General features: G+C 36.5%; 1 protein-coding gene across 5 annotated transcripts in view; it reads right to left on the reverse strand.

Annotated features, from left to right (window-relative positions):
• The window catches only part of LOC106624584 (glutamate receptor ionotropic, kainate 2), a 1,058,023-nt gene that overhangs the window by 796,741 nt on the left and 233,629 nt on the right, over nt 1-27,653 (reverse strand). For all 5 annotated transcript variants that reach the window (XM_070112613.1, XM_070112614.1, XM_070112612.1 and 2 more), the window contains one exon: nt 17,989-18,153. In XM_070112613.1, coding sequence (XP_069968714.1) covers nt 17,989-18,153 — 165 coding nt within the window. The remainder of the gene's footprint in view (nt 1-17,988; nt 18,154-27,653) is intronic.

Below are 27,653 nucleotides of genomic sequence, written 5' to 3' on the forward strand. Positions count from 1 at the left end.
AATTGAGATATCTTTATGAAACTTTGTGCACATGTTTCTTGGTACCGTAAGACGGTTGGTATTGCAGATGGGCGTAAAACAAATAAATTGCCATAACTAAGCTCCACGACAAGACACAAGGCTGTTATTTGGTATACAGTATCACATTAAATAGGGGCATGTGCGGTTTAAAATTTTTTGAAAAGTGGGCGTGGTACCGCGCTATAATAGGTTTAATGTGCATATCTCCTAAACGGCTAAAGCTATAATAACAAAGTTCACTGAGAAAAAATTTTTTTTAGCATTTCTATCGACAGTGTGAAAATGGGTGACACCACGTGACAACCCCGCCCTCTCCTTATATAACGGTACTGTTAAAAACTACTAAAAGCGCGATAAATCAAGCACTAAATACGCCATATACTTTATAGGAACCGCATTCAAAAAAAGACAGTGGGCGTGGCACCACCCACTTTTAGGTAAAAACCCATATCTTGGGATCCGATTAGCCTATTTCAACCAAATTCTGTACATAACATTCTTTTCATATTTCTATGTTATAGTGCAAAAATGGGCGAAATCGGATTACATCCACGCCTATTTACCATATAACACCATTTAAAATTCCATCTGATTCTTTCACTTTCCACCATGCGAAATATATAAAGAAATCTCAAACGCGTATACCGTTTACCTTTGCGAGAGTATATAATGTTCGGTTACATCGGAACTTAGCCCTTCCTTATTTGTTCATATCTAGATTTTAGAGCTTCCCAAGCGAAATTAAAGTTATCGTCATTTAGTGCGAACGGTTTTATTACAAGTATTACGATTACTTGACCTTTTGTTTTGTATCGGATTGTTCGGATTGTTCATAACCATCATGAAATATTTCTGTGTTACATGCGGACGCCTTGAGATGAATGCCTGAACTTGCCTCTTGACTTTGTATTTGTAGCAGCACTACTCCCGGATCTAGAGTAGGTGCAATTGCTTTTCTTAGCTTTATATGATCGGAGATCATAACTTTTGTAGATTCATTCGGGTCTAAGCAGTTTTAGTATATTGCGTAAGCCGATGATTTAAAATTTTGTGGTAAATCTGAATCGTCAGATTCTACTATGGCGTCATAAGCCACTTGGAGTCGTGTCCAAATATTGTCAAGTTTTTGCTTTTTAATTTCTTTTATCGATTCAGAGTTTTCTTGAATTGGTGAAATCGAAAATTTAGTGCAGTATTTTATTAAACTATCACTTTCTGAAATCAATTTAACAACCTGTTTTGAGCGTGTTGCTCCTGCAGGTGTATTTGGATTTTGGTCGTCATTTATAAATTTTGTTATATTATATTTTAAAATATGAGTCAAAATGGATAAAAACTTTTTGATTGTAAGCAGATTTAAATAAAGCTATAAAGTATATATAATTTTAAACCGAATACTTTTTCAGGTAAATGAGAGTTTTTTGGTTAATAAATAAGGCGTATTAAATTTTATGAATATCGTTTTGTACTTACTTTATTTAATTTAACTATTTTCTATTTGATTATACTTTTACGTCCTTATGTTGAATAGGGAATACCTATATATGGACTTGTAAGTGTGTATGTACTTATTGTTGTTCTTTTGCAATTGAGAGCTCGTTGAAGAGATCAATGCCCTTTGTATATTAGTTTGTTTTTGTGCCATCCTGCTTGTTTTTGGTTTACAAAGAACAAGGTATATTGCCGGATAGATGCCAATATGGACTTCGAGTATGTGTATATATGTACTTATGTAGGTATTTAAATGTAAATACATATACAATTGTATAGTGTTGGAAAACAATTTTATTCAATATTTTTTTTCTTTTCAGAGATTTTTTTGTTGATTTAGAATATTTAATTTTTGATATATTTAAATACGCTTTACACCTTCGTTTAATTATTTTAGAAATTTAGAGCAGTCTTTTTATTTATTTTTTTTGGAATTGGATTATTTAATAATTTTAGTTCGAAAGTACCCAATGTAAGGTTAAAGGGTATAGACAGAGGGACAGATTCTATGGCGTATGTATATCTAAGGTACGTTTCTATATTTTTCCAAAAGAATGAGAGCTCGAAACGAAATATAATATGTCCCGATCGCACTTCTGTATGTATATATAGTATGTTTAATATCATAAATATGTTTATGTTTACTATGAGAAATATATTTGCATTAAGTAAATATGCATATATGTATGTATGTTTGTTTTGTTTGCTTGTTTTCTCTCTTCTTTTGTACTCTTGCAGCTGTCCACCTTGAGTTACTTGAGTAAAAATTGAGATATTTTGAAGAAACTTGATACACGTTCCTTGGCAAAAAGGTGATGGTGAGTTCGCAAATGGGCGTAATAGAACAACTACCATGCCCACGCTGTTACTAAGCACTGAATTAAGATACAGAACTGAAAATTGGCACAAGTAATCGCACTAGCAAGGAACACCTGCAGAGTTATAATTAAAAATAGGGCGTGGCACCGTTTTCTAAAGGGTTTAATGCACATATCTCCTAAAGCACTTAAGATACAATAACCAAATTTACTCAGGACAAATCCCGGGTCATAACACCGTCTACCCCACATAAGATTTCTGTTAAAAACTACTACAAGCGCGATAAATCAATAAATAAACGCGTCAGAAACATAAAATTTTACACCCGAGATCATAAGAGAGAAATTTGTAGGAGCCGGTGTTAAAATTTGACGCTGGGCGTTGCACCGGCCATATTTAGGTGAAAAACCATATCTTGGGACCTGCTTTACCGATTTCAACTAAATCCACTACAATCAAGCCCACTTCTCATGTAACACAATTTTAAATTCCCTCCGATTCTTTCACTTTCCAGCATGGTATACAAATTAAGCAACAATGAATGTATCGGGATAAAACTTTGGCCGAAAAGTCCACTTAAAGTTGGCCACTTCATAACCAAAAATTGCCAAAATCAGACCACAACTGTTCAAGCACCCAGATAACGAATATGTGGACAACAATTCCTACAGCGCACATCTTGTAGAAAATATCGGTAAATCTGTGAGATATGTTATTGAAATTCGGAGCAAATCCTTTCGTAATAACAGTATGCCTGTATATCAAAAAAGGGTTGAATGGGATGAAGACTTCTGTTAGCCGCCATATACATCTCAGATATCTTAGTGAAAGCGAAAGAGCGTGTTTTACTAATAACAATGTATCTTTGTACCTGAAATAGATAAAATCGCGAAAAAACTTGTTCTAGCCAACATATAACTAATTTCACGATTTTCGAACAGCCGGCTGACTTCACTCCATATACATACAAGTATATTGGCGATGGTAAGTGTACCTCAATGAAACTTTGGGAGCATATTATTAGTATGTGGTATGTTAATAGTACGTGGTATTGCTAAAAATATTTAAGATGGCTCAATACATTCCCTACACCCCGTATACCTAATACACAATTTTTAAACTTTCTGTCGGCCTTATACCATTATACTGATGCTTTTCACGAGTAAAACAAAAATATCTCAATTTAATCTTCCCTCACTCAGTGGTACAACAATATCTCTGTATTCCACTACAAAATACATAGGGCTTGAAATCAAAAGCAAACTGAATTGGAAAATTAACATTGAAAAACGAATAAATAAAGCATACAAGGTATCATTCAAAAGTTCCAGGACTTTTTAAACAACGCGGCTTCTAGTGGCGCCATCTGTCTGAAATTGTTATCCCTCAATTGTGTGTTCAGTGTTGTCGTATAAAATTTATATAACAGCTGAGATATCGCGATACATGTGACATTACATTTGTAGTGTCGGTCGGAAAATAAGCATTGAACAAAGAGCCAACATTAAGTTTTGTTTTAAACTTGGTAAAACTTTTACATAAACTCATCAAATGATGAAACAAGTTTATGGCGATGATTGTCTATCCCGTAGCCGTATTTACGAGTGGCTTAAACGTTTTCAAAAGGGACGGGAGGACTTGGAAGACGACGAACGTTCGGGCCGGCCAAAAGATGTTGTGAACGAAAAAAACACGGAAATTGTGCGTGAATTCATTGAAAAGAGCCGAAATCATCGCTTAAATATATGGAATCGGAATTATCAATATCCGCAGCGTCGATTTATCGTATTTTGACAGAAAGTTTGGGCCTCAGAAAGGTTTGTGCTCGATTTGTCCCGCACACTTTGAAACAACACGAAAAAGACCTCAGAATCAGACAGATTTTTTGACCAAAACTCGCATTCATATCATTAACCATTCACCCTATTCGCCTGATATGGCACTCTGCGATTTTTATTTGTTCGGAAAACTACATTTGGCCATGAAAGGAAACCGCTATACTGACGTTGATGCCATCCAAAAGGCGACGACCGCCATTCTCAACGCTATATCGACAAATGACCTACAAAAGTCATTCGATAACCTTCTTGAACGTGCAAAACGTTGTATTCAGACTAGTTTGAAGGCGACCAATAAATTAAAAAAAAAAAAAAATAATATTCCTTTTTCAATAAAAGCCCTGAAACTTTTGAATTGCACCTTGTAGGATGTAAAATTTAATGCTTCTGACGTATTTATTTAGTGAGTTATCGCAGTTTTAGTAGTTTTCAACATAACCATTATATGCTTAGTGGGTCGGGTTATAATCCGGTTTCACTCACTTTCCGAATGCCGGAGAGGATGGCTTAGTTTTGTTTGCAAGATATAAGCTACGCCCCCTTTTCCAAAATGTATAAGACCACATATGCGGATGTCGTTTTCGTTCGAAATAAAAAAAATGTTGGGAATTTCAGTTATGGCAAATTTAATATATTCGGTATATGAGTATATCAAGGCCAATTTCATTCGTATTCAGTGTTACACTTGGTTTACGAAAATAACATAAACGGTTTAAATTCTGGTGGAAAGTCTGAAATCACTACATCGGGTTAAATAAAGAAATTACGTTATAGGGTATATTGGAACTAGGAGAAAGCATATACTGATTGCGACAACTTTTGTTATTACTCAATTATGCACCAGAACATATTATATTTGCACGCATTTTTTTAAGGTAAATCACAATCTGGCCGACGTATTTGTCTAAAGTCTGTATATTAGGTACATGGATGCTAGGAGAAGTATTAACTCGATTTTATCCATTTTTAACACAAGAGCACTTAATTAACGAGAAGAGATTCTGAGCGAATTTCAATAATTAGTCTCACAGATTGAACGATGTATTCAAGTCAGACATAGCCACTGGAGTTTATAAATTCGATTCGAGCTTGAAAAGTTATGGTCCGATTTTGACAATTTGTAGATGTGGGATAGCATAAAAGAACTTGTCCTCAGCAAGTATTGTTGGTTTAGCTGTAGAGTTTTGTAAAATATGTACATATGTATAACCTACTAAATGTCCCTCCTTTCCAATTACTTGCATTGGCAATACCAAACTCCTTATAGAACCAAAGAACACGTGTATCAAATTGCATAAAGACATCTTAGTTTTCACCCAAATTATTGCTTGCACAGATGATAGTGATCATATACATACATATATATTTTACTCTTAGCATATCTCGATTACAGTATAAACGATTATTCAGCTGAGGAAAATGTCAATGATCTGACGAACCACACCGGCAAACTCAGAACGAGGGAGCGGTAATAGTTGAAAGCAATGTTCCGCACTACGAAGAAGCTCAGATTAGAACTGAAAAAGGGCAAGCTACAATAATTTCAATTAAAATGTGGATTAAGTCATTATACCTTATAGTATGTTGTTGAATCCATTAAAAGAATATAGCAAAAGATACATCAAGGGGGGTTGTTAAACACACACAAGTATTTGGATGCAATGTTATATATTCTGGCAGACCCATTTGCCTGAGGAAATATTATGCAATTTACGAAAAATATATTCCATCATTTGGAAGTACATATATTTATTATATGAATTGGAAGTACATATGATACGCCGAGTAAGCCAATACCAGATGTCCCATCATATATGCCAATATCTGCCAGCCTTATCGAAAGTTTTTGGAAATGTTCTCATAATTACGCTCAACTAATAATATATGAAAAACGGCATATACCAGCACAATAATTTGGATTCCGTGACCACCATTCAACCAGATACATCAAGTTTTTAATTTTGTTGAAAATATAATCGATAAAAAAAGTTTGTTTGGCGGCCTTCTTTAAGGTGCCTTACGCGATTGATAAAATTTGGCATTCAGGACTGGTGCTCAAATTCAACTGCATGCTCCAAGTTCGATCAGATGTGAAGGTTTTCTCACTGTTTTCTTTGATTTAGATGGTATGGTGCATCATGAGTTCCTGCCAAAAGGGTACTACTACTGCACTGCATGGTTTACATGCACTCAATCTTCAACACTCGCCCCACACGTACATTCCGACCTATCAGATTAGTGCCTCTGATGCAAAAATTCATAGCGCCTAGTAAGCTAGAAACAGAGTCTGAGTTACCCTCAACAATTGTAACGTCCCAGCGGCACGACGTCTCAGGCCCCAATCACTTCGCAGAATTCGTCGTACCTTGCCGACGATTACCTGCAGCCGCTCCTTCAAACACACCAAGGGAAAAAACAGAAAAAAGAAGAAAGAAACTCCAAGCCAACACGACGGCGACTTGATGCACTAGTTATCGTAAAAACAGACATGTCCCATAGCGACATATTGAAAGCGGTTAAGAGAGATGGTAACCTCAAACAGCTGGACGAAAATGTTTCGCGAATAAGGAAGACAGCGAAAGGTGAGACCTACTCGAACTTAGGAGAGCGCAAATAGGAAGTACTTACGAATTACGAATACCGGGATGAAATAGATAAGGTTGTAGAAAATCAGTCGCAGATAAGGGCTTTGACTCATGCGCTAACGGTAAAGATTCGCAACTTAGACGAAATCACCACGAAGGATGATATATTCAAGCCCATCCGCTCGCAAATTGAAGGATTACATTGTAACCAGAAAGTTTCCGGAAATCGTAAATAAAACGAAAAAATTAAAATCTTCATCAATATTTATTTTGTCGCCTTCGAAATATGCTCTTTCTGAAGCAATACACATATGCCACCTGGTTTTCCAATCATCGAAACATTCCTTGTAGGCACTGTCCGGGATCGCTTTTTAATGCAATTTTCAGTTTCGTAAATTCTCCAAATTCACGGAAAAAGACGCAGATCATTATGATAGATAAGCCCGGGAAAGACTTAACATAGCGACTTCTAATAACTGCTATCCTGCCTTGAAAAAGCCTGCTATTTGAAAAAGTGTTACTAACCAAGATGTCTCCTTTTTTCCCTGAAAATAATACAATTCCAACGCATCAATTCGGGTTTTATGCAAAACATGGCACAGAAGAGCAAATAAATATAACTATTTACGAATTAGAAGGGCATTCGAGTACAGAGAGTATTGTTCAGAAATATTCCTTGATGTAGTTCAGGCATTCGATAAGGTGTGGCATGAAGGCCTTTTATATAAAATTAATAAATTATTCCCTTTCGAATTATATAAAACATTGGAGTTTTATTTAAAAAATATGAGATTTACTGTTAAAATGGATAATTTCATATCAGATGGACGACCGATAAGGGCTGATGTACCTCAAGGGAGCGTGCTTGGTCCAACTCTATATATCTTATATAGCAGACATTCCAACTGGTAATTACGTAATGACATCGACTTTTGCGGATGACACAGCTCTAGTATGCCGTAATAAATGTCCCATCAGTGCGTCAAGGCTACTACAGGAGCATTTAGCTTTGGCTGAAAAATGTATATCCCATGTAATATAATATTATATATTGTTTCCACAAGAAAATGGTGTAACTTATCTTAACATTCACATGGACAGAAAGCTCACATGGACAAAACATGTATATCTAGTAAAATGTTAACAATGTTTTGTTATACAATGCTGTAATAAAGCCGATTCGGATGAATGGTATTCAACTGTGGGGTACGACCTGGGCAACTAACATTGATTGAAATATGGTAAGCCAACTGGCGAATAAATGTAAATGAACAAAAGTGCAAGCATCATTGAACCAAAGATGTGTCAGCCGATTAAAATTAATATTTTAAGTTTTGAAGAAGCATACTCAAAACATTAACAAAACAAAAGTGATGTATTGATAACCACTTTGCCAAAAATCGGTAGTAAAGGTATTGTCGACAACTTACGATTTGACTAAAATTTTGATTATCAAGTGATATATTAATTAATGTTCAATTTACGTTCAATTTACCCATACTCGTTAACAATTCGTTCAATTACAGGAATCCCGCTTAATTGAACAACCATAATAAATTAACAAGAATGGAAGTTCTAAGTTCGGGTGTAACCGAACATTTTAAACTCTTGCAACTTGCAAGGATAAAAGCCCGGGAAATTATTTCAGGTGTTGCCAAAATTTTATATAATTCCACCAATTTTTGACACAGAGCCATACTTTTATCGAGAGTTTAATTTATTTATTTTATTATATAAATTTCTTTTATATATCTTACACATTGACCGATATTTTCGGTAAAAAGTCAACTATAGGCACTGGGATCCACACATTTTTGGTCATAAGGTGGCACATTCTAAACGCATTATTCATGCAAATCATGCCTCGATACAATCATTGCTGCTTGATTTGCATAGTGGAAAGCGAAAGAATCAGATGGAATTTTAAATGGTGTTATTCAGGAAATAGGCGTGGTTGTAATCCGATTTCACCCATTTTCGCACTATAATATAAAAATATGAGACTAATGTTATGTACCGAATTTCGTTGAAATCGGTTAAGCAGATCCCAAGATATGCGTTTTGACCTTTCATCCATTTTCACACTGTCGATAGAGGTGCTAAAAACACTTTTTTTCAGTGAATTTTGTTATTATAGCGTTAGGGGTTTAGGAGACATGCATTTGAAACATACTAGGGGGCGGGAACACGCCCACTTTTAAACATAAAGTTTAAACCGCACACACCCCTACTTAATGTGACCCTGTATTCCAATTAACAGTCTTGTATCTTATTGTGGAGCTTAGTTATTGCAATTTATTTGTTTCTGATTAATGGCGTTTTGTGGGCGTGGCAGAGGTCAGATTACGGCCATCTGCAATATCAACCGTCTTACGGTACCAAGAAATATGTGATAACTTTTACTCAAGTTACAGTTTGCTCAGGCGGACGGACGGACATGACTATTATACTCTGTAGCAACAGGTTGCGTGAGTATAAACATGTGCATATGTGCACTTTAAGTTTTATTTAGTTTTTAGCAATTGTATAAAATTAATGTTAATTTCCATTAAATAGAAGAAGTCGTCTTGATCTTACAACAGTCTGTCACGGAACAGGTCGCTTCTTTATTGAATTCCTTCTTAAATATACATTTGGTCAACGGGATATAGCATCACGCCATATGATACATATGTACATACATATATAGATAGTTTGGATGTTTCAATTTTACATTTACATCCCTACGCTAAAGTGGAATGACTAGTCTAAAAATGCAATGCTAAAAGGAGGACACAATTATGCAGATCATTCAGCATTCAGCAATTAGCTGACTGGTATTGGTTTGTGTCCTTGCTAATTATGCGCAGGACTGCATTCTGATGTACTTAAATCTTAAACATCCTGCCCGGCTGAACCCTCGCGGTTCAGTAATTTTTCTGCGGGACCTGTTAGGCGGCATTATTTTTGCAGCGGTCGCTGACACCGCTGTTTAATATGAATTCCATCTGATGATCTCTGGTTTGCATTGTACTCTATCATCACGGTTCGTACCAAGCCATCACTGCCCGGGTGAACGTCAATCACCCGTCCCATTTTATTCCGAGTTTGTAGGTATTCGGATTGCCAGCGACGCCAAAAGTGCTCCAGCATTTTCTAGAGTCGTTGCCAATATCGAAGACGATTTTCTGGAGCTTCAGGTAACGCAACGTCTGACTGCCCATGACCTGCAGCAGATGCCTTTTAGCCGAACTAACTGCCGCCTCCCATAGACCACCATGATGAGGTGCGGAAGGGGTTATGAACTTCCAACAGGTTCCTTCAGCTGCCAAATGTTGTTGAGTATGTGTCGTTACCCAATTTCCTAAGTCTTCCTGCATTTGACGAATCGCGCCGGATCGAATTGTGTTCCAGTATCACTGTATAAAGTGGTGCATATACCTCTTCGAATAATGAAGCGATCGTCAACATCTACAAATGCCTGTGTACTCATGTCCTCTGCCAGCTCAATATGTACCACTCGTGAAGCCATACAAACAAATATGGCAGCATATGTTTTTTAGTCGGGGTAGCGCGATGCATTCGCGTACCGACATGGAATGGCCCGCAGTAATATAATCCGCTACGAGAGCATGGTGGTGCCACTACTACTCGTTCGTTTGGAAGCGAAGCCATTTGCTGGCGTTGTATAATTTAGAGATGCCTACGACATGTAGTACATGTCCAGATGAAAGACTTTACTTGAGCTCGTGCCCCTATGAGCCAGAAACGTTGTCTGTAGCAGTTGTTGTGTACCACCATGCAGGCAACGTGTATGAGCATCAGAGACTAGCAAGTAAGTCCACGTGAAATTATAATTTGGTGTCGATGAGCTTCATCTAGGTCGGTGTTGATGAGTCGACCACCTGCTCCAAAAATGGATTGAGTGCTTTGATTTGACTACGACCCACAATCCTAGAATGTAATGCAAGCGATTTGATTTCATGTTTAAAATTATTACCTTGTGCTTGTCGAGCGTGCAGACGTAACGCCTAGTGCTGCTCTTCGACAGAAACCAAATCGTTCCTGTAATCACGATATTTCGGTAACCATCGCCTTAACCAAACAGTTGAGTAAACGACTCAATTTGCTAAATTTCACTACGAGAGGTATCCGCTTGTCTTGCGTGGATGTCAGAATCCACAGGGAATCAGCTCTAGAAACGAAGATGGCGATCGGACGCGATTCAGCTATGGAAAGCTGCTTTTCCTCTTCCGTCAATGAACGAAAGAATGGCTCATTGTGCAGCCCACACCTCGGGTATGCACGTCGGTCCCGTCCACACAAGGTGATGGTCTGCTAAGAGAGCAAGAGATAAGCCCCTGCTTGCACAATCGGCAGGACTCGGTTCCGAGCGAATGTATTTCCAAGCATTAATGTCTGAATTGGCTTGAATGTAAGATACACGAGTGGACACATATTGCTTGAACGTGGATGGAGTTTTGCGGATCCAGCATAAAACAATAGTGGAATCGCTCCAATACGTACATGGGGCGTCCTGTAAATCTGGAGCCTTACGTACGTTATTCAGCGCCTTGGTTAGAAGATGAGCACCACACAGTTCGAGGCGCGGTATAGTCACATTCTTAAATGGTGCTATCTTCGTCTTCGCTGAAACGAGAACGGTACGTGACGTTCCGTTGTTATCGATGGTTTGAACATAAATAACTGCTGCATATGCTTTACTACTAGCATCGCAATAAATGGTGCAAATGCACCAAAGAGCCCACTCGTATACCCAGCCAACGAGGAATACGAAGCCGTGCAATATCTTGCAAGCTATTGCGAAATATCAACCATGTATTGAGGAAGTCTGCTAGGAGTTCGGCATCAGACCAGCCTTCCATAAGCCCTGTATGAATAGTTTGGACAACACGACCACAGGTGCTAATACCCCAGTTGGATCGTATAATTTTACCACGTCACTTAAAAGCCTTCGTTTAGTATGCATTGAGGTGTCATCAACCATGCTTACCTTGAAGAAGAGTTCGTCACTGACTGGATCCCAGTAGAGATTCAATACTTCAGTTGCTACGTCTTGAGCACGAGTAGCGGCAAGTTCGTCGCTGTCGACGTTATCCAAATAGTCATCAACGTAGAAATTATAAGGTACGCTATGACACACTGCGGCAGCCCGGCTTGGGTCATAGATGACTTTATAATTGCCATTCGCACATTGACGCAGTGCGCGTATTGTGTTGAATGGGCTACAAGCTATTTCATAAGTTGCCGTCTTTAATTTTTATACTTGAAGAGGTTTATTTGGTGATTCACGCCAGAGTATTCGCTGCCATTTACGATGTCGTTTGTCTATGTGGCTACGTTGAATTTGCGAAAACGGTCAAGGATGTCGACAATATTTGCATGTAACTGTGGTCCAGGAAACTGTGTATCGTTTAAGGATGACGTTGAAAACCACGCGAAATTTTGCGGTTACCTTATGATGAGGTATGAAGTAACCTGTTTCTTTGCCAATAAAGATTTTTTTGCTGACCTACATATAATCGAGAGCAATATATTCTCGCATAAATGTGATGTACTGCTCACGAAGACATGGATCGTTTATCAGCCGCCGCTCGAGTTGTAAAAATTGGCGAACTGCCGATTGATGAGATTCGCCAAGTGCAGGAGCATCCGGTCGAAATAAAATTTGCACCTGGTACCTGCCGTCTAAAGTGCGGGTGACTGTGTGGTTGAAGATCTTCTCGCAGTCATCAACTTGAACTTCGGATGTTAATGTGAGTTCTTTGAGTTCCCAGAAGGTCCTAAGTAACTTGTCCAGTCGTTGTTCGTTGACGCATTCTCTTGAAAGATATCCGTCAGTACGTCAGCACCAAGTGACAAATCCACCTAACCTGGAGTGCCAAATGTTGGGTCGGCTAGCGGCAATCTCCTTCAAATGGCTCCAGGCTTCTGCGTCTATTTTAGTATCTGGCGTTACTGAGGTTATTTTCGGCACGACAAAAGCCTCAAGTTTAAAGTTACCGCCTACCGCCTGGATGCCTACGAAGACACATACGTTTTGTAGTAGTATCGGTAATGAGATTCACCTGAGAGCCCAGATCGCAGAGAGCGCGACATGCGAATTGTCTTCCGTTGTGGTCATTAAGGATGACCTTTGCACTCGCTAATAAAATGGTCCAGTCTATGTTGTCGTGGATATACCTGTGGCACCTGTGTTGAAGGTGCATCTCTGGGTATATGCCGATAGGGAATTTGACTGTTAATGTCTTCCACCATAGTCGGTGAATTGTGTGCAACGTTGGCTTTGTAAAGCATAGTATGATGGAGGTGATGGCATCTTAAACAGTCACGCGATGTACAATCGCGCGATCCATGATCAGCCCCAAGACAATTGAAACATAATGAGAGCCGCTTAGCTGTATTCCACCGTCCGAGGATTGAAATATTGATGAACCGTTGACATTTATATATTCGGTGCCCGTTAGAACAAGGTTGGCACACAACCATTGCACCTTTCCCGGAACGTAACGGCTCAGATGAATTTACCGCTGCCACATAAGCTTTAACAGGACGGGCTGGTCTCTGATGAGTAGTTGCTGTACCGTTCGTAGCTCCTTGAACCAAATTGTTGGCACGCTTCTTAATAAATATTAAAAAGTCCTGGGTAATTGTGATGTTGTTCGTCTGAAGGCTCATCCCCACTCATACCTGGTGGTTGTAAGCATTTTGGGCAGCAGAAGTGGTACCAATAGGGCGTCCCAATGATTTACCGGAAGACCCATAACACTTAGGGCTCGCATCACATTTTGCACGGTGTCGACTAGTCGGAGCAAGCACTTCTGATACTCGACGGGTTAGTTGGGCAAGTCCAAGATACGCTGCACGTGAGATTCAACCTACAACCGTGGATTGTCAAAACGCCGTTTCAATTCCTGCCACATGTCCTCATAGCCGCCTGTAAATAATCCGCCGACCAATGGTACGCTGTCTGCATTTACATGTTGGCGTAACTTACTTAATTTGTAACTGGAATCCAGATATGTACGATTGTGAACCAGTGCCTCAAACAAATCCTTAAAAGGCAGCCAATGCGCTGGATCGCCATTGAAAACAGGAATCTTAATTGGACCTAATCGTATGTCCAATTGATTCGTTACACGATTATCACCTGCACTTGCGTCACATATCCGACGTAGTCGAATAATATTTGTGTGTACAGCAATTCCGTCGCAGCCAAGAATTCGTCATGCGTGTACAATTGGTTTGTGAGTATTATACTCCACTCAATGCTGTCTAGATCGTAAGTAGCTGCTTCTGTCAGTCAATACAAGCAGACAATTTTATATTGTTCCGGTGATTATTTTCGAAGTTACACGCAAATTTGAAAAGGCGTTTCAGAGGGCTTGGAAGTACAAGGCCAGAGCCGAAGAATTTTAAACGCGCTTTTCTCAGAATGGTGTTTCAAAGTCGGTGACCAACATTACTCGAAAACGGCTAAACCAATTAGTCTCAAACTTTAACACTTCTTCTAAAATATATTTTTTAGTAATTAATTGAAGATTTTTTCTCCGATAATTATTTTTGTTTTTATAAACCACTTAAGGCTGAAATTTCGGTGAAAAATCTTTTCTTTTTTTTTTGAGAAACCGGAATTTTGTCAAACAATTTTATTTTGCTTATTCCTTGGATTAATTACTAAATTTAACATTACTTTAACGAAATCTGTTTGCTTTTTTATTTAAGATGATCCAGTTCAGAGATATAGTGGTCACCGCAAAACGTCTGTTTTGAGAGGAGCTATCGGAGATGAGCTGTAGCTCTTTTCCAAATAAATATTTTTACTAGTTCTAAGTCTTAAATATAGTTAAAGTATACTATAATATGTGTATAAATTTTTGGATCTATGAATTTAAAAGTTTTTTAGAAAATGTTCTGGAAAACTCACTATTTTTCGGCCTTCTAACTGTATATAACCCCTTAGGGAACAAAAGCAAGTCATATTATTGTGTATACATATGTAACACTTGCATTCACATATTTAAAGATCGATGTATGTGTCAATATTCGTTGAAATGTTTTTGTAGGTCAATTAAGAGTGTCTTACGTTTAATTGTTATTTCAAATTCTAAAAATTGTAAACCACAATTCCCTCGTTCCCACTGTGACACGACTGTACCAAATATAAGTTTTGTAGCTAAATCTATCCCTTGCTTATAGCATTTCACATATTTAAAGATCGATGTATGTGTCAATATTCGTTGAAATTTTTTTGTAGGTCAATTAAGAGTGTCTTACGTTTAATTGTTATTTCAAATTCTAAAAGTTGTAAACCACAATTCCCTCGTTCCCACTTTGACACGACTGTACCAAATATAAGTTTTGTAGCTTAATCTATCCCTTGCTTATAGCATTTAAGAGTTTTTTTCTTAATGGCATTCTGTGAGCGTATTAGTGGACCTATATCTCCAATTGCAACACCAACCTCCTCAGAGTGATAAGAAACCTTTGGTAGCAAATTTTAACAAGCTATCTTAACTTTTACTCAAGTTATCGTTAGCACGGACGAACGGAATTTAGTAGAATGTGTATATAAAGGAAAGGGGATCGAATCAACATACTCTTTACTTATTTCTATGATACAAGCTAATGTATACAACTTCGTTGTTGCCGTACTAAAACTTTTCACTTGAATAAAATTTAAATATTTTGTTCAAAGTGAAATATTTTCTGCAAAAAATAGGTCGATTAAATTATTTTAAATTCTCAATTGTTATTACAAATAATATATATGAGCTATTTTATGCTTCCGTTGGTTAAATAACGTTAGACTTGTTAAAGCTTTGAATACAGCTGCCCATTGTCGTCGCCAAAATTAAAAATGGCTGGCGCCGTGAAGTCGTGCTGTTGTAACTGTGCCCATAAAAACATGTATATTACTATGTTCGACACAAAATTCGTGTTTTCAAAGACAAAAGAGGTTTTCACGCGAAAACTTGTGTTTTCATCCATACAAAATCTGTCAAACGAAAACCCCTTGAAAACTTAAATTCCACTCATTATAGTCGGTGCCTGCTCTAGTTTAATCGATATTATTAGAAGACATATTTTGCCAGCCCTAAATGTCAGTTGATAATTTGTTTACATTCCATAATTGGCCTAAACGTACCCTACAAGAAACTGCTGATGGGTTCACCAATACACTCACATTTGATATGTCAGTACTGTTAATTTACATTTGAATTTTTAAATTCAGAAATATCCACTGATTGGAGAAAGACGTACGCAGAGCTATTGAGAGGAGGAGATGGCATCAAGTGAAAATTTATTTTGATATTTTGATATTTTTTGTTGCATTCCTTTTTACATTATATTAAGGTATATTATTATAACTAATTTTGATTAAAAGTTTGAAATTTATTAAAGAAATAAAAATTATATTATCTACTGCGCAAAAGAATTTTTCACTTCTGATAGCGTTTCAGTCATAACTGACAATTTTCAGCTATGACGGATTTATGGTCAGCAATGACTCAGAAAAAACAAAACAAACAACCAAAAAGGAAACAAGGCTCTTAAGAAAATGATAGAAACTTTGTTCTGCGCGCTGACAAAATGTTTTTCAGTTATGACTGTCATATTACCCATCAGATGACCGTCACTGTTCTTGTAGGGTACATAACAAATGTAAACAAATAGATGTATGAACTGTCAATGAAAACTCATCGAAAACACACAATGTCGGTCAGAACGACTTTGGTTCTACAATCCACAAATTGTATTTTCAAGAGGATTTTAATTCGGTGCGAACATATAATAGTATAAGGTACGCGACAAAATGATAAGGTCACTTAACAGTTAGTACAGTGTAAGCAAAATAAAATTCCTTGAAAATGGTAACTATATTAAAAAAGTTCTATATCTAAATAAGAGAGAAAAAACCGCTTCGACACGTGGAAAGATACCGTTAGATTTACCAAAATGTGCACAAGACATTGCGACAAAATGATAAGGTCAGTAATTTTGGTAACGACATTTTTATTTCAATTGTAACATTTTTAAGTTATTATTAATTTATGCAATTTTCATTATTTTCAATTGTTTTATAAACTCTGTTGGGCATAAAATTAATAAGGTTTTGCAGAACGTCACAGCGAATTTTTCGCCAAATGTTGCATATTGCCACTTTTAGTTCTTCAATTGATCCGTAGTGTTTATTTTCGGCATACACCTGGCGTACTATCAGTCCGCATAAATTCTCCATAATATAAGGATCGTAAGAACGTGCTGGCCAGTCAAGCAATTCAATATTGTGGTCCTCTAACCACGGGTTTCACGCGTAGTTAGAATCTTTGGTCGACCTGTACTTTTCAATTTCTCGTAATTTTCTCTGTTTTTGACAAAATTTTGTACATTCTTTCATGCTTATTTTCTGAGTATACAAAGCAGAAATTTGTCCTTGTTCACAGCTAGAGAACGACTTAACATGTCCCATTTCCTCTTTTTAATACTCAAAATTTAAATACAAAAGCTCTCTGTATCGAAGCTAATGTCGTGCGCACTAATCAACAGCTTTTTAAAGACTGAACTTATCATTTTGTCAAAATGTATTGTGCACTTATTTAAATAAACGCACTTTTTGGCAAATCGAACGGTATCTTTTCACGTGCCAAAGCGGTTTTTTCTCTCTCGTAACATATATAATTTTTTTTATATGGTTACCATTTTTAAGGAATTTCCGTTTGCTTATACTGTACTAAGTACAAATTGACCTTATCATTTTGTCACCTAACTTATTTCAATATTTGACAGATACTTCCTGTCTTCTGCCGTCGTCTATGTGTATAATACATTAGGGTTGGTTGAACATATGGACAAATTTCTACAATTTTAATGCTGCATTAAAACACATGATGTGCAAATAAATATATCCATATAATTTCATTAAAATATTATAAATTCTGATTGATATATACGATATAAAGTCGACAGGAAAGTCATGCCACACCTCATAAGAAGAATCGATTTGATCTATTTTAACGTCAGACCGTGTTATTATTCGGAAAGTATGCACACTTAACAATACTCTACATAAATCCCTACTTTTTTTAGATGCTACAAGCAACCGTAAATTACTAAAACGATGTGGACATGCTTTCTTGAGCATATAAAATGTGCAAAGAAATGGTGTGTCGGATAAAATTTTTCTACGTGTATATAAAACAAAAAATTCCGAATATTTAAAAGTTTCATACCTGTATATATGGCTTCTCATTTATGTAGTCCAATCCGCTATGAGGTAATTTTTTCATTTGTTCGATAACTTCTTTATAGCGTTGGCTTTCCACGTCTACTAGGCGAAAGGCCGTAATGTTAACACCATTATATTTGAAGTCTTCCAGGTCAAAAATTTCAATATCCTGAGTAATATTAATAGTTAAAAACGTATTTAATAGCAAGCAATAATTTTATTAATTCTATTAGATCATTTTATTAAATTCAGTTATATTTATTCTAACTAATGCCTACTCATATTGTTTAAAGTTGTTTTTACTACTACTAAATCAGAAACAAATGTGCAATGTAACTCTGATAAGAACTGCTCGATGTGATTTGAAAACTAATCAAACTCGTCACTTGAACACAAGTAAGGAAATGCCATTAATATTTTTGTTTAACTCTCACAAACGACGAGACGAATTAATTTCACAATATCTGTTTGCCGATCCGTTTATCTTTACAAAAGAAAACTCGTTACTTTGGTTAATATCAAAGAGTCCTTCACAATCTAGAGCAATCGGAATATTATTATTGTGTACCTATACATATTATTTCTCAGTTATCCCTTTAATACTATGATAAAGCAAAATTATTAAGAAATCAGGTAAACCGCTCAGCAAAGAAAGGAATCTACACGATTGGAGTGACCTTTAAATTTAAATAAAGGTAGCAAATATATCAAACGAAACAGAACAAGCCGGTATCATGTTAAAGTGCCAGCGCCAGTTTCTTGAAAAGGAAACAATCAGATCCTGCTGTCGAAACCAGCAAGCTAAGCGGTTCCCAGAAAAGGAATCGCTCACAAAATGAAGAGACGGCAAATTTGAACAAAAAACCCAGACAATTAACAGATAAGAACAATGCAGTAATTGTAAGGCACTTCAGTGATGTTGCTAGAGACAACCTGCAGGCGGCTTTCATTGACGGAAACTTCTCCTCACCAAGCACCATACACGAGAGAGGTGGCGAAAAGCTCCTAAGGCGCATCAAGCTGAAAAATAAATCTAAGTCGATAGGAGCTGTATCAACATCTGATAATAAAATCAGCTTTGGTATGGGAAAGGCTAGGATGCACATATTTCAAGTCGACGAAGCGGCTGACGAAGACGATACAAAAGAGGTTGACGACGCCAGTTACTAAAGAATGTTACAATATGAGAACACCAAGATGCCCTAAATACTTAGGTGCGTGCAGATTGATCTGCAGCACTCGAAAAGTGCTACAGCGGATCTAACAACTATCTTATATGAGAGGGGCGTCGACATCAGCTTAATTGAAAGAGAACTCAATCAAAAGGCAAAATAGAAGTAGCAACAAAATTTTTTAAAAACAAAATGAAAGTAAGCCAAGGACATGGTACCCATATACCACAATGGTAAAGGGAAAGAAAAAAGAGGTAACTTTTTTCTGGTTTCATACATGGCCCATGACGGGGACCTGCCACCAGAATCGCCCTCATGACTAACAAAGGGGAACAGTAAGGATAATATTATAATGCGGCGTGACGCCAACGCAAGCCACACCATATGGGTAAGCTCCAACATAAACACCATGGGTGAGTAGCTTTTACAATATATTCTAAATAGCAATCTAAGCCAACATTAATTTTTCCAAGCTCGGTACATTTTTAGGGCTGAGAGAAAGTCTTGGATCTTACGCTATAAACAGAAATGGATAACGGTTCTTCAACAGACGAAGTCGCTCTTTGCTGGAACGTTGACCTCAAGAACCTTATAATACAAGTGAGAAAAGCTTTCAATGATAGTTATAGGGACCAAAATTTAGCAACCTTACAAAGATATCTTGAAGCCATACCAAACAGCAGCCAGGAAAGCAAACGCAGACTCATGACAGTTTTTCTGCACATCGCTAGAAAGCTGCAAAGAATCCGCCAGACTAAGGAAGACATTGTAAAAGTATCGTATCAATATATCCTATTTATGAATTCTCTCTTCCCTGGTTATCAGCATACTGCAGCTGAGGTACAACCTCAGCTACTCGTAAATACAGCAGATCAATACGGCATCATAGTAAGTAAGAAGAAGAAAAAGCTTCTTCAGAAGTTAAAAGAACAGACTTTTCCAAGACTTGAAAAGATATACACTAGGCAGAAAAAGTCTGCGTACACGCTTATGTCTTATTTTCTCTTGTTAAAAAATATCTTTTACACACTAAATTTTAGAATAAAATCACATTAGGTGCTCTATTACTAGTCTGTTCAGAATCTCATAGAGTTTAAAGCAGTGAAAATCTGATATCATAGTTATATCAATAAATTTTTCACATAATTGTCATTTCGCAACGCAGAAGTCTGCGTACAAGTATTGTAGTAAAATGAAAATTTTTCTCTTATAGTTTTACTTGTTTATGTAAAAGTAGCAATTTTAAACGATTTTTGTTTTCTTCAGTTTGTTATTAAATTTACAACATCGAATCTCGCCCAAAAGAAAACTAACGTATCCTCTGAAAAGGAAATAATGATTAAACTTTTAGAAGAAGGAAAAACATACGGTGAAATCGGTCTAACTGTTAAAAAAACCCATTCTTCCATAAAATGAATAATAAAAAATTACAAAAATACCGGCTTTTTTATATCTCGTAACGTACAGGCCGACCAAAGCGTGAAACACGTAACCATGTGACAGAAAAAATTAAGCAAAACCCCCAAAATAATTCAAACAAAATCGCTCAGAATTTTAAGAAAAATTTAGAAGTCCCTCAGCACTTATACGAATCGCAAAATTAAATAAATAAAAACCAGGTTTTTTACCCAATACCACACAGGAGGTTATTCATATCGTCAGTAAATAGACAAGTGCATAATGCTATCGCGAAAGAGGACTTAAACAAGCCCTGAGAGTTTTGGCAGAAGATAATTTTGTCCGATGAAAACAAGTTTTGAGTCTCAAAGGCCGAAAGATTTTATGTCAAAAACCGAGCAAGGCACTCGATAAGGAAACTTTGATTAATGCTGTGAAGCACGGTGGTGAACAAGTAATGATATGGGGGTATATAGCTAGTAATGGTGTAGGCCGAATGGCAGTTATAGAGTCCACCAAGGCTATTTAACCTGCATACCTTAATATCTTAAAACAAATCTGAAACAAATAGCGGGAGAATTGTGTCTTGGAAGTGACTGGTATTCTACAAGATAACGACCCGACGCATACAGCATAGACATAGTTAAGCTTGCTTTGGTTACTCTACAACGTTCCCAAACAGCTTCAAACACCACAAGAACTACCAAATTTGAATCTTCACAGGATCGTAAAATCTGCCAATGCCCAATTTCCTTAAAGGATATGCTCAAGGATGTGCTGAAAAAGGAATGGACTCACATACTTTCGACAGAAACTTCTGAACTTGTCTATTTCATGCCAACACCTTTAGCGGAAGTTTTAAGCTGTTGGGGATATCCGATTTTCTATTAAATTTTAACAACAATTCGGTGGAAGAATATCTTTGCTCGACCTATTTACCCTGTACGCAGACTTTTTCTAATGGATTTTTTATTCGTCGATATGTTTTGCTTTGTTTATATGTTATTGTCAGAAATTTAATAACATTTATTTTCATAAAACTACATACTTAATACCCTTAAATGAACATCAAATAAATTGGCTTTTATAAAAAGTACACAAAATTATTTTTTCCATTGATTTATTTTTGTTGGTACCTGCCAAAACCGGTAACGCAAAAGACTTAAAACCTATAAGCCTCACCTCCTTAATGCTGAAGGTTCTACAAAGGCTGAAGGATATACATTTAGGAGCAATCCTAGGAGATAGCGTATCGAATGCCCAACATGCATCAGTAAATGGTCGACCAACCGAAACTAGTACATCATAAACATTATACAATGGCTGCTTTTCTGGACATAGAAGGAGCCTTCAACAATATAGAACTAAGCACGATTATTCATTAATGTCGCATGTCGACATAGACGACATTATTCGCAGATAGACACGATGGATGCTTATGAACCAAATTATAATAGTATCAAATGGCTCAGCGACACGCACAAGACACGTAAGTAGAGGCACTGCTAGAGGAGGTATCCCTGTCCCGATTTTATGGGTGGTGCTGCTGAATGGAATACTACTTCAACTCAATGGAGGAGGAGTGAAAGCAATAGCATATGCAGACGAAATATTGTTGATGGTATTAGGGATGTTTCCCTCCACAATCAGCGAGATTATAGAAAGAGCCCTATGAAGCTTACACTTATATGCCGCGAACAACGGACTAAGTGCAAATCCTAGTAAAACGAGACTGATGCTTTTCACGAGCAAAACAAAAATATCTCAATTTAATCTTTCCTCACTTAGTGGTACAACAATATCTCTGTCTTCCACTGCAAAATACCTAGGGTTTGAAATCAATAGCAAACTGAATTGGAAAATTAACATTGAAAAACGAAACAATAAAATATATATGGCCTATTATATAATATAAAACCTGGAAAAGAATGAACTGGGCCCAAATATAACTTATTTGTCACATGTTCAGTGAGCAGCGTTAACAAAATAATACAATATCAGAAAACTAAATGAAGTACAAAGAGCAGCTTCTGCAGGGGTTACCGGCGCTTTATGTCATATTCGAACGAAGCGCTTAATATGCTCCTGCATCAACTGCCCATAGACGCGTATACTCGGAAAGTATTAGCTAGTTCTGCAATCAGAATTAAAGTATTAGGAGGTTAACACCAGGAAGATTATGGGCATAGCGCCATCCTTAACCGGCTAAATATACAAATCAGTCTACATTCTCCCAAAGTTGATGCAAAAATATATAAACACAAAAAATAAAAAGTGTAAACCAAAACATATTATTCAAACAATAATAAAAATAAACATAAACAAATAATAAGTGAACAAATAAAAAAAAAAAAACAATAAATCACCATGAGACCTGCGCAGCCTCAGCAACAAGGCCGAAGGCATTCCATGAATGCCTACTTCACTTTTGTTGACCCAGCAACAATACCTAACAACAAAAAAGACAAACGATGAGAAAAATATTTTATCACAGCCACAGCCGGAGAAAATCGAAGCAAAGGATGCTCTCAGCAGAAGCAATAGTAAACAGAAATCGCGTACCACAATAAACCTGCAGGCACCAATGAGCATGCGCTGCAGTGTGCGGAAGACAGCACTGAAAATTATATAAGGAAATTGAGTCCAAATTCGACCAACAAGCGAAACTCCCTTTGGAAAGCCCAAAAAATACATTAAATCGCCGTTAAACTCCAAAAAGTCATCAGGACACGATAAAATTACTCCAAAAATGCTAATTAAACTACCAAATATTGCTGTAGTAATAGTACCAAGTATTGCTTGTTAATGCAATTTTCAGTTTCGGATATTATTCAAATTCATGGAAAACTCCGCAGATCCACTGTTATAAAGCCGATTTGGATGTATGGTATTCAACTGGGGGGTACGACCTGTGCAACTAACTTTGATTTAATACGGAGGTTCCAGTCAAACATCCTTAGAGCTATAACTAGTTCACCATGGTGCATTCGAACATTTACAACGATCTTGGCATTCCTATGGGTAAGAAAGAAGTAGATGACAGCAGAAAGAACTGTTAACTTAAACTCCGTAACCATCCAAATCCATTAGCTAATGCCTTGCTACAGTCCTTTAATCAAACCCGCTTAAAGAGAAAAGATCTACTAGCCTTCTAGAGCAACGTATTACCAAACAGGCTCAACTAGAACCTTAAGCTTACCTTGCTTAGTTTTAATTAGATTTAAGATTTTATTACTTACTGTTAAGCTTTGAGCAAGCAATTTCAATAAATAGAGATATATTAATAAAAAGAAAGTAGAACATGTACGAGATATCCATCGTCAAACATCTATTAATAGATCAATTTCGGGTGTAAACGAACATCTTATACTCTTGGAACTTGCAAATATCAAAGCCGGCTAAATACCTCCAGATGCTGGCAAAACTTTACATTAAAAAAAATGTAGTGAAGGAGTTCAACATTCTTCCGTGAATGAATAAACGATCAAGTTCTTATTTAGTTATATTATAAGTCATAGACTCACATAGTTATATTTACTCCCCGTCAGCTAAAATTATATTGAAATCATCCTATCCTATCAAATCATATAAATACAATATATTATATTAATATTAAGTTGAGGTCAAAAACGTTAACCAAATAATCGGAATTCATTGTATTAGGGATACGATGTTTAGACTAAGACCAATTTAATTTATATTGAGTGCCGAATCATTAATATAATATTTTAATTTTTATGAAAGCGTGTCCATTTAATTTCATTAAAATATCACACATTTTGACCAACGTAAATGGTTTAAAGTCAAAAATCTTTTGCATGACTTAAGGGTTATGCCATCCTGTAAATAGTTCGCATGACGTTTGTTTATACTGTTTGGATATGAACGAAGAATACTACTTCAACTCAATGGAGGAGGAGTGAAAGCAATAGCATATGCAGACGAAATATTGTTGATGGTATTAGGGATGTTTCCCTCCACAATCAGCGAGATTATAGAAAGAGCCCTATGAAGCTTACACTTATATGCCGCGAACAACGGACTAAGTGCAAATCCTAGTAAAACGAGACTGATGCTTTTCACGAGCAAAACAAAAATATCTCAATTTAATCTTTCCTCACTTAGTGGTACAACAATATCTCTGTCTTCCACTGCAAAATACCTAGGGTTTGAAATCAATAGCAAACTGAATTGGAAAATTAACATTGAAAAACGAAACAATAAAATATATATGGCCTATTATATAATATAAAACCTGGAAAAGAATGAACTGGGCCCAAATATAACTTATTTGTCACATGTTCAGTGAGCAGCGTTAACAAAATAATACAATATCAGAAAACTAAATGAAGTACAAAGAGCAGCTTCTGCAGGGGTTACCGGCGCTTTATGTCATATTCGAACGAAGCGCTTAATATGCTCCTGCATCAACTGCCCATAGACGCGTATACTCGGAAAGTATTAGCTAGTTCTGCAATCAGAATTAAAGTATTAGGAGGTTAACACCAGGAAGATTATGGGCATAGCGCCATCCTTAACCGGCTAAATATACAAATCAGTCTACATTCTCCCAAAGTTGATGCAAAAATATATAAACACAAAAAATAAAAAGTGTAAACCAAAACATATTATTCAAACAATAATAAAAATAAACATAAACAAATAATAAGTGAACAAATAAAAAAAAAAAACAATAAATCACCATGAGACCTGCGCAGCCTCAGCAACAAGGCCGAAGGCATTCCATGAATGCCTACTTCACTTTTGTTGACCCAGCAACAATACCTAACAACAAAAAAGACAAACGATGAGAAAAATATTTTATCACAGCCACAGCCGGAGAAAATCGAAGCAAAGGATGCTCTCAGCAGAAGCAATAGTAAACAGAAATCGCGTACCACAATAAACCTGCAGGCACCAATGAGCATGCGCTGCAGTGTGCGGAAGACAGCACTGAAAATTATATAAGGAAATTGAGTCCAAATTCGACCAACAAGCGAAACTCCCTTTGGAAAGCCCAAAAAATACATTAAATCGCCGTTAAACTCCAAAAAGTCATCAGGACACGATAAAATTACTCCAAAAATGCTAATTAAGCTACCAAATATTGCTGTAGTAATAGTACCAAGTATTGCTTTTTAATGCAATTTTCAGTTTCGGATATTATTCAAATTCATGGAAAACTCCGCAGATCCACTGTTATAAAGCCGATTTGGATGTATGGTATTCAACTGGGGGGTACGACCTGTGCAACTAACTTTGATTTAATACGGAGGTTCCAGTCAAACATCCTTAGAGCTATAACTAGTTCACCATGGTGCATTCGAACATTTACAACGATCTTGGCATTCCTATGGGTAAGAAAGAAGTAGATGACAGCAGAAAGAACTGTTAACTTAAACTCCGTAACCATCCAAATCCATTAGCTAATGCCTTGCTACAGTCCTTTAATCAAACCCGCTTAAAGAGAAAAGATCTACTAGCCTTCTAGAGCAACGTATTACCAAACAGGCTCAACTAGAACCTTAAGCTTACCTTGCTTAGTTTTAATTAGATTTAAGATTTTATTACTTACTGTTAAGCTTTGAGCAAGCAATTTCAATAAATAGAGATATATTAATAAAAAGAAAGTAGAACATGTACGAGATATCCATCGTCAAACATCTATTAATAGATCAATTTCGGGTGTAAACGAACATCTTATACTCTTGGAACTTGCAAATATCAAAGCCGGCTAAATACCTCCAGATGCTGGCAAAACTTTACATTAAAAAAAATGTAGTGAAGGAGTTCAACATTCTTCCGTGAATGAATAAACGATCAAGTTCTTATTTAGTTATATTATAAGTCATAGACTCACATAGTTATATTTACTCCCCGTCAGCTAAAATTATATTGAAATCATCCTATCCTATCAAATCATATAAATACAATATATTATATTAATATTAAGTTGAGGTCAAAAACGTTAACCAAATAATCGGAATTCATTGTATTAGGGATACGATGTTTAGACTAAGACCAATTTAATTTATATTGAGTGCCGAATCATTAATATAATATTTTAATTTTTATGAAAGCGTGTCCATTTAATTTCATTAAAATATCACACATTTTGACCAACGTAAATGGTTTAAAGTCAAAAATCTTTTGCATGACTTAAGGGTTATGCCATCCTGTAAATAGTTCGCATGACGTTTGTTTATACTGTTTGGATATGAACGAAGAATTTTTAAAAAAGCTTCTATTAAAGTTGTTGTTGCTAGCTTGAAGTCTATTGAAGCTTCTATTGAGGTCGTTTTGAACGTTTTTCGTTCTAACTAGTTTTTTGTCTACCCTTTCTGCAATTTCGAATTGGATAATTAAAAATTCTTTCATTTGTCGCCACATTGTAAGCTAATTGTCGGTGATACTATTTTGTGTCGATAGAACTGACAAACAATTTGAAACAGTGGACTGAAGTTTGATAAATTATTCACTTGTTTCCTTTTGAATTTTAGGTACGTTCATTAGTATCATTACTTGCTTATCCACCAATATTCTTTCTTTTTATACTCTCGCAACATGTTGCTGCAGAGTATAATAGTTTTGTTCACTTAACGGTTGTTTGTATTACCTAAAACTAATCGAGTTAGATATAGGGTTATGTATATATAAATGATCAGGATGAAGAGACGAGTTGGTATCCGGGTGACTGTCTGTCCGCCTGTCTGTCCGCCCGTGCAAGCTGTAACTTGAGTAAAAATTGAGATATCTTTATGAAACTTGGTGCACATGTTTCTTGGTACCGTAAGACGGTTGGTATTGCAGATGGGCGTAAAACAAATAAATTGCCATAACTAAGCTCCACGACAAGACACAAGGCTGTTATTTGGCATACAGTATCACATTAAATAGGGGTAGTGCGGTTTAAAATTGTTTGTAAAGTCGGCATGGTACCGCGCTCTAATAGGTTTAATGTGCATATCTCCTAAACGGCTAAAGCTATAATAACAAAATTCACTGAGAACAAATTTTTTTAGCATTTCGATCGACGGTGTGAAAATGGGTGACACCACGTGACAACCCCGCCCTCTCCTTATATAACGGTACTGTTAAA

The sequence above is a fragment of the Bactrocera oleae genome, chromosome X, assembly GCF_042242935.1.
Source record: "Bactrocera oleae isolate idBacOlea1 chromosome X, idBacOlea1, whole genome shotgun sequence".
NCBI classification, from domain to species: domain Eukaryota; kingdom Metazoa; phylum Arthropoda; class Insecta; order Diptera; family Tephritidae; genus Bactrocera; species Bactrocera oleae.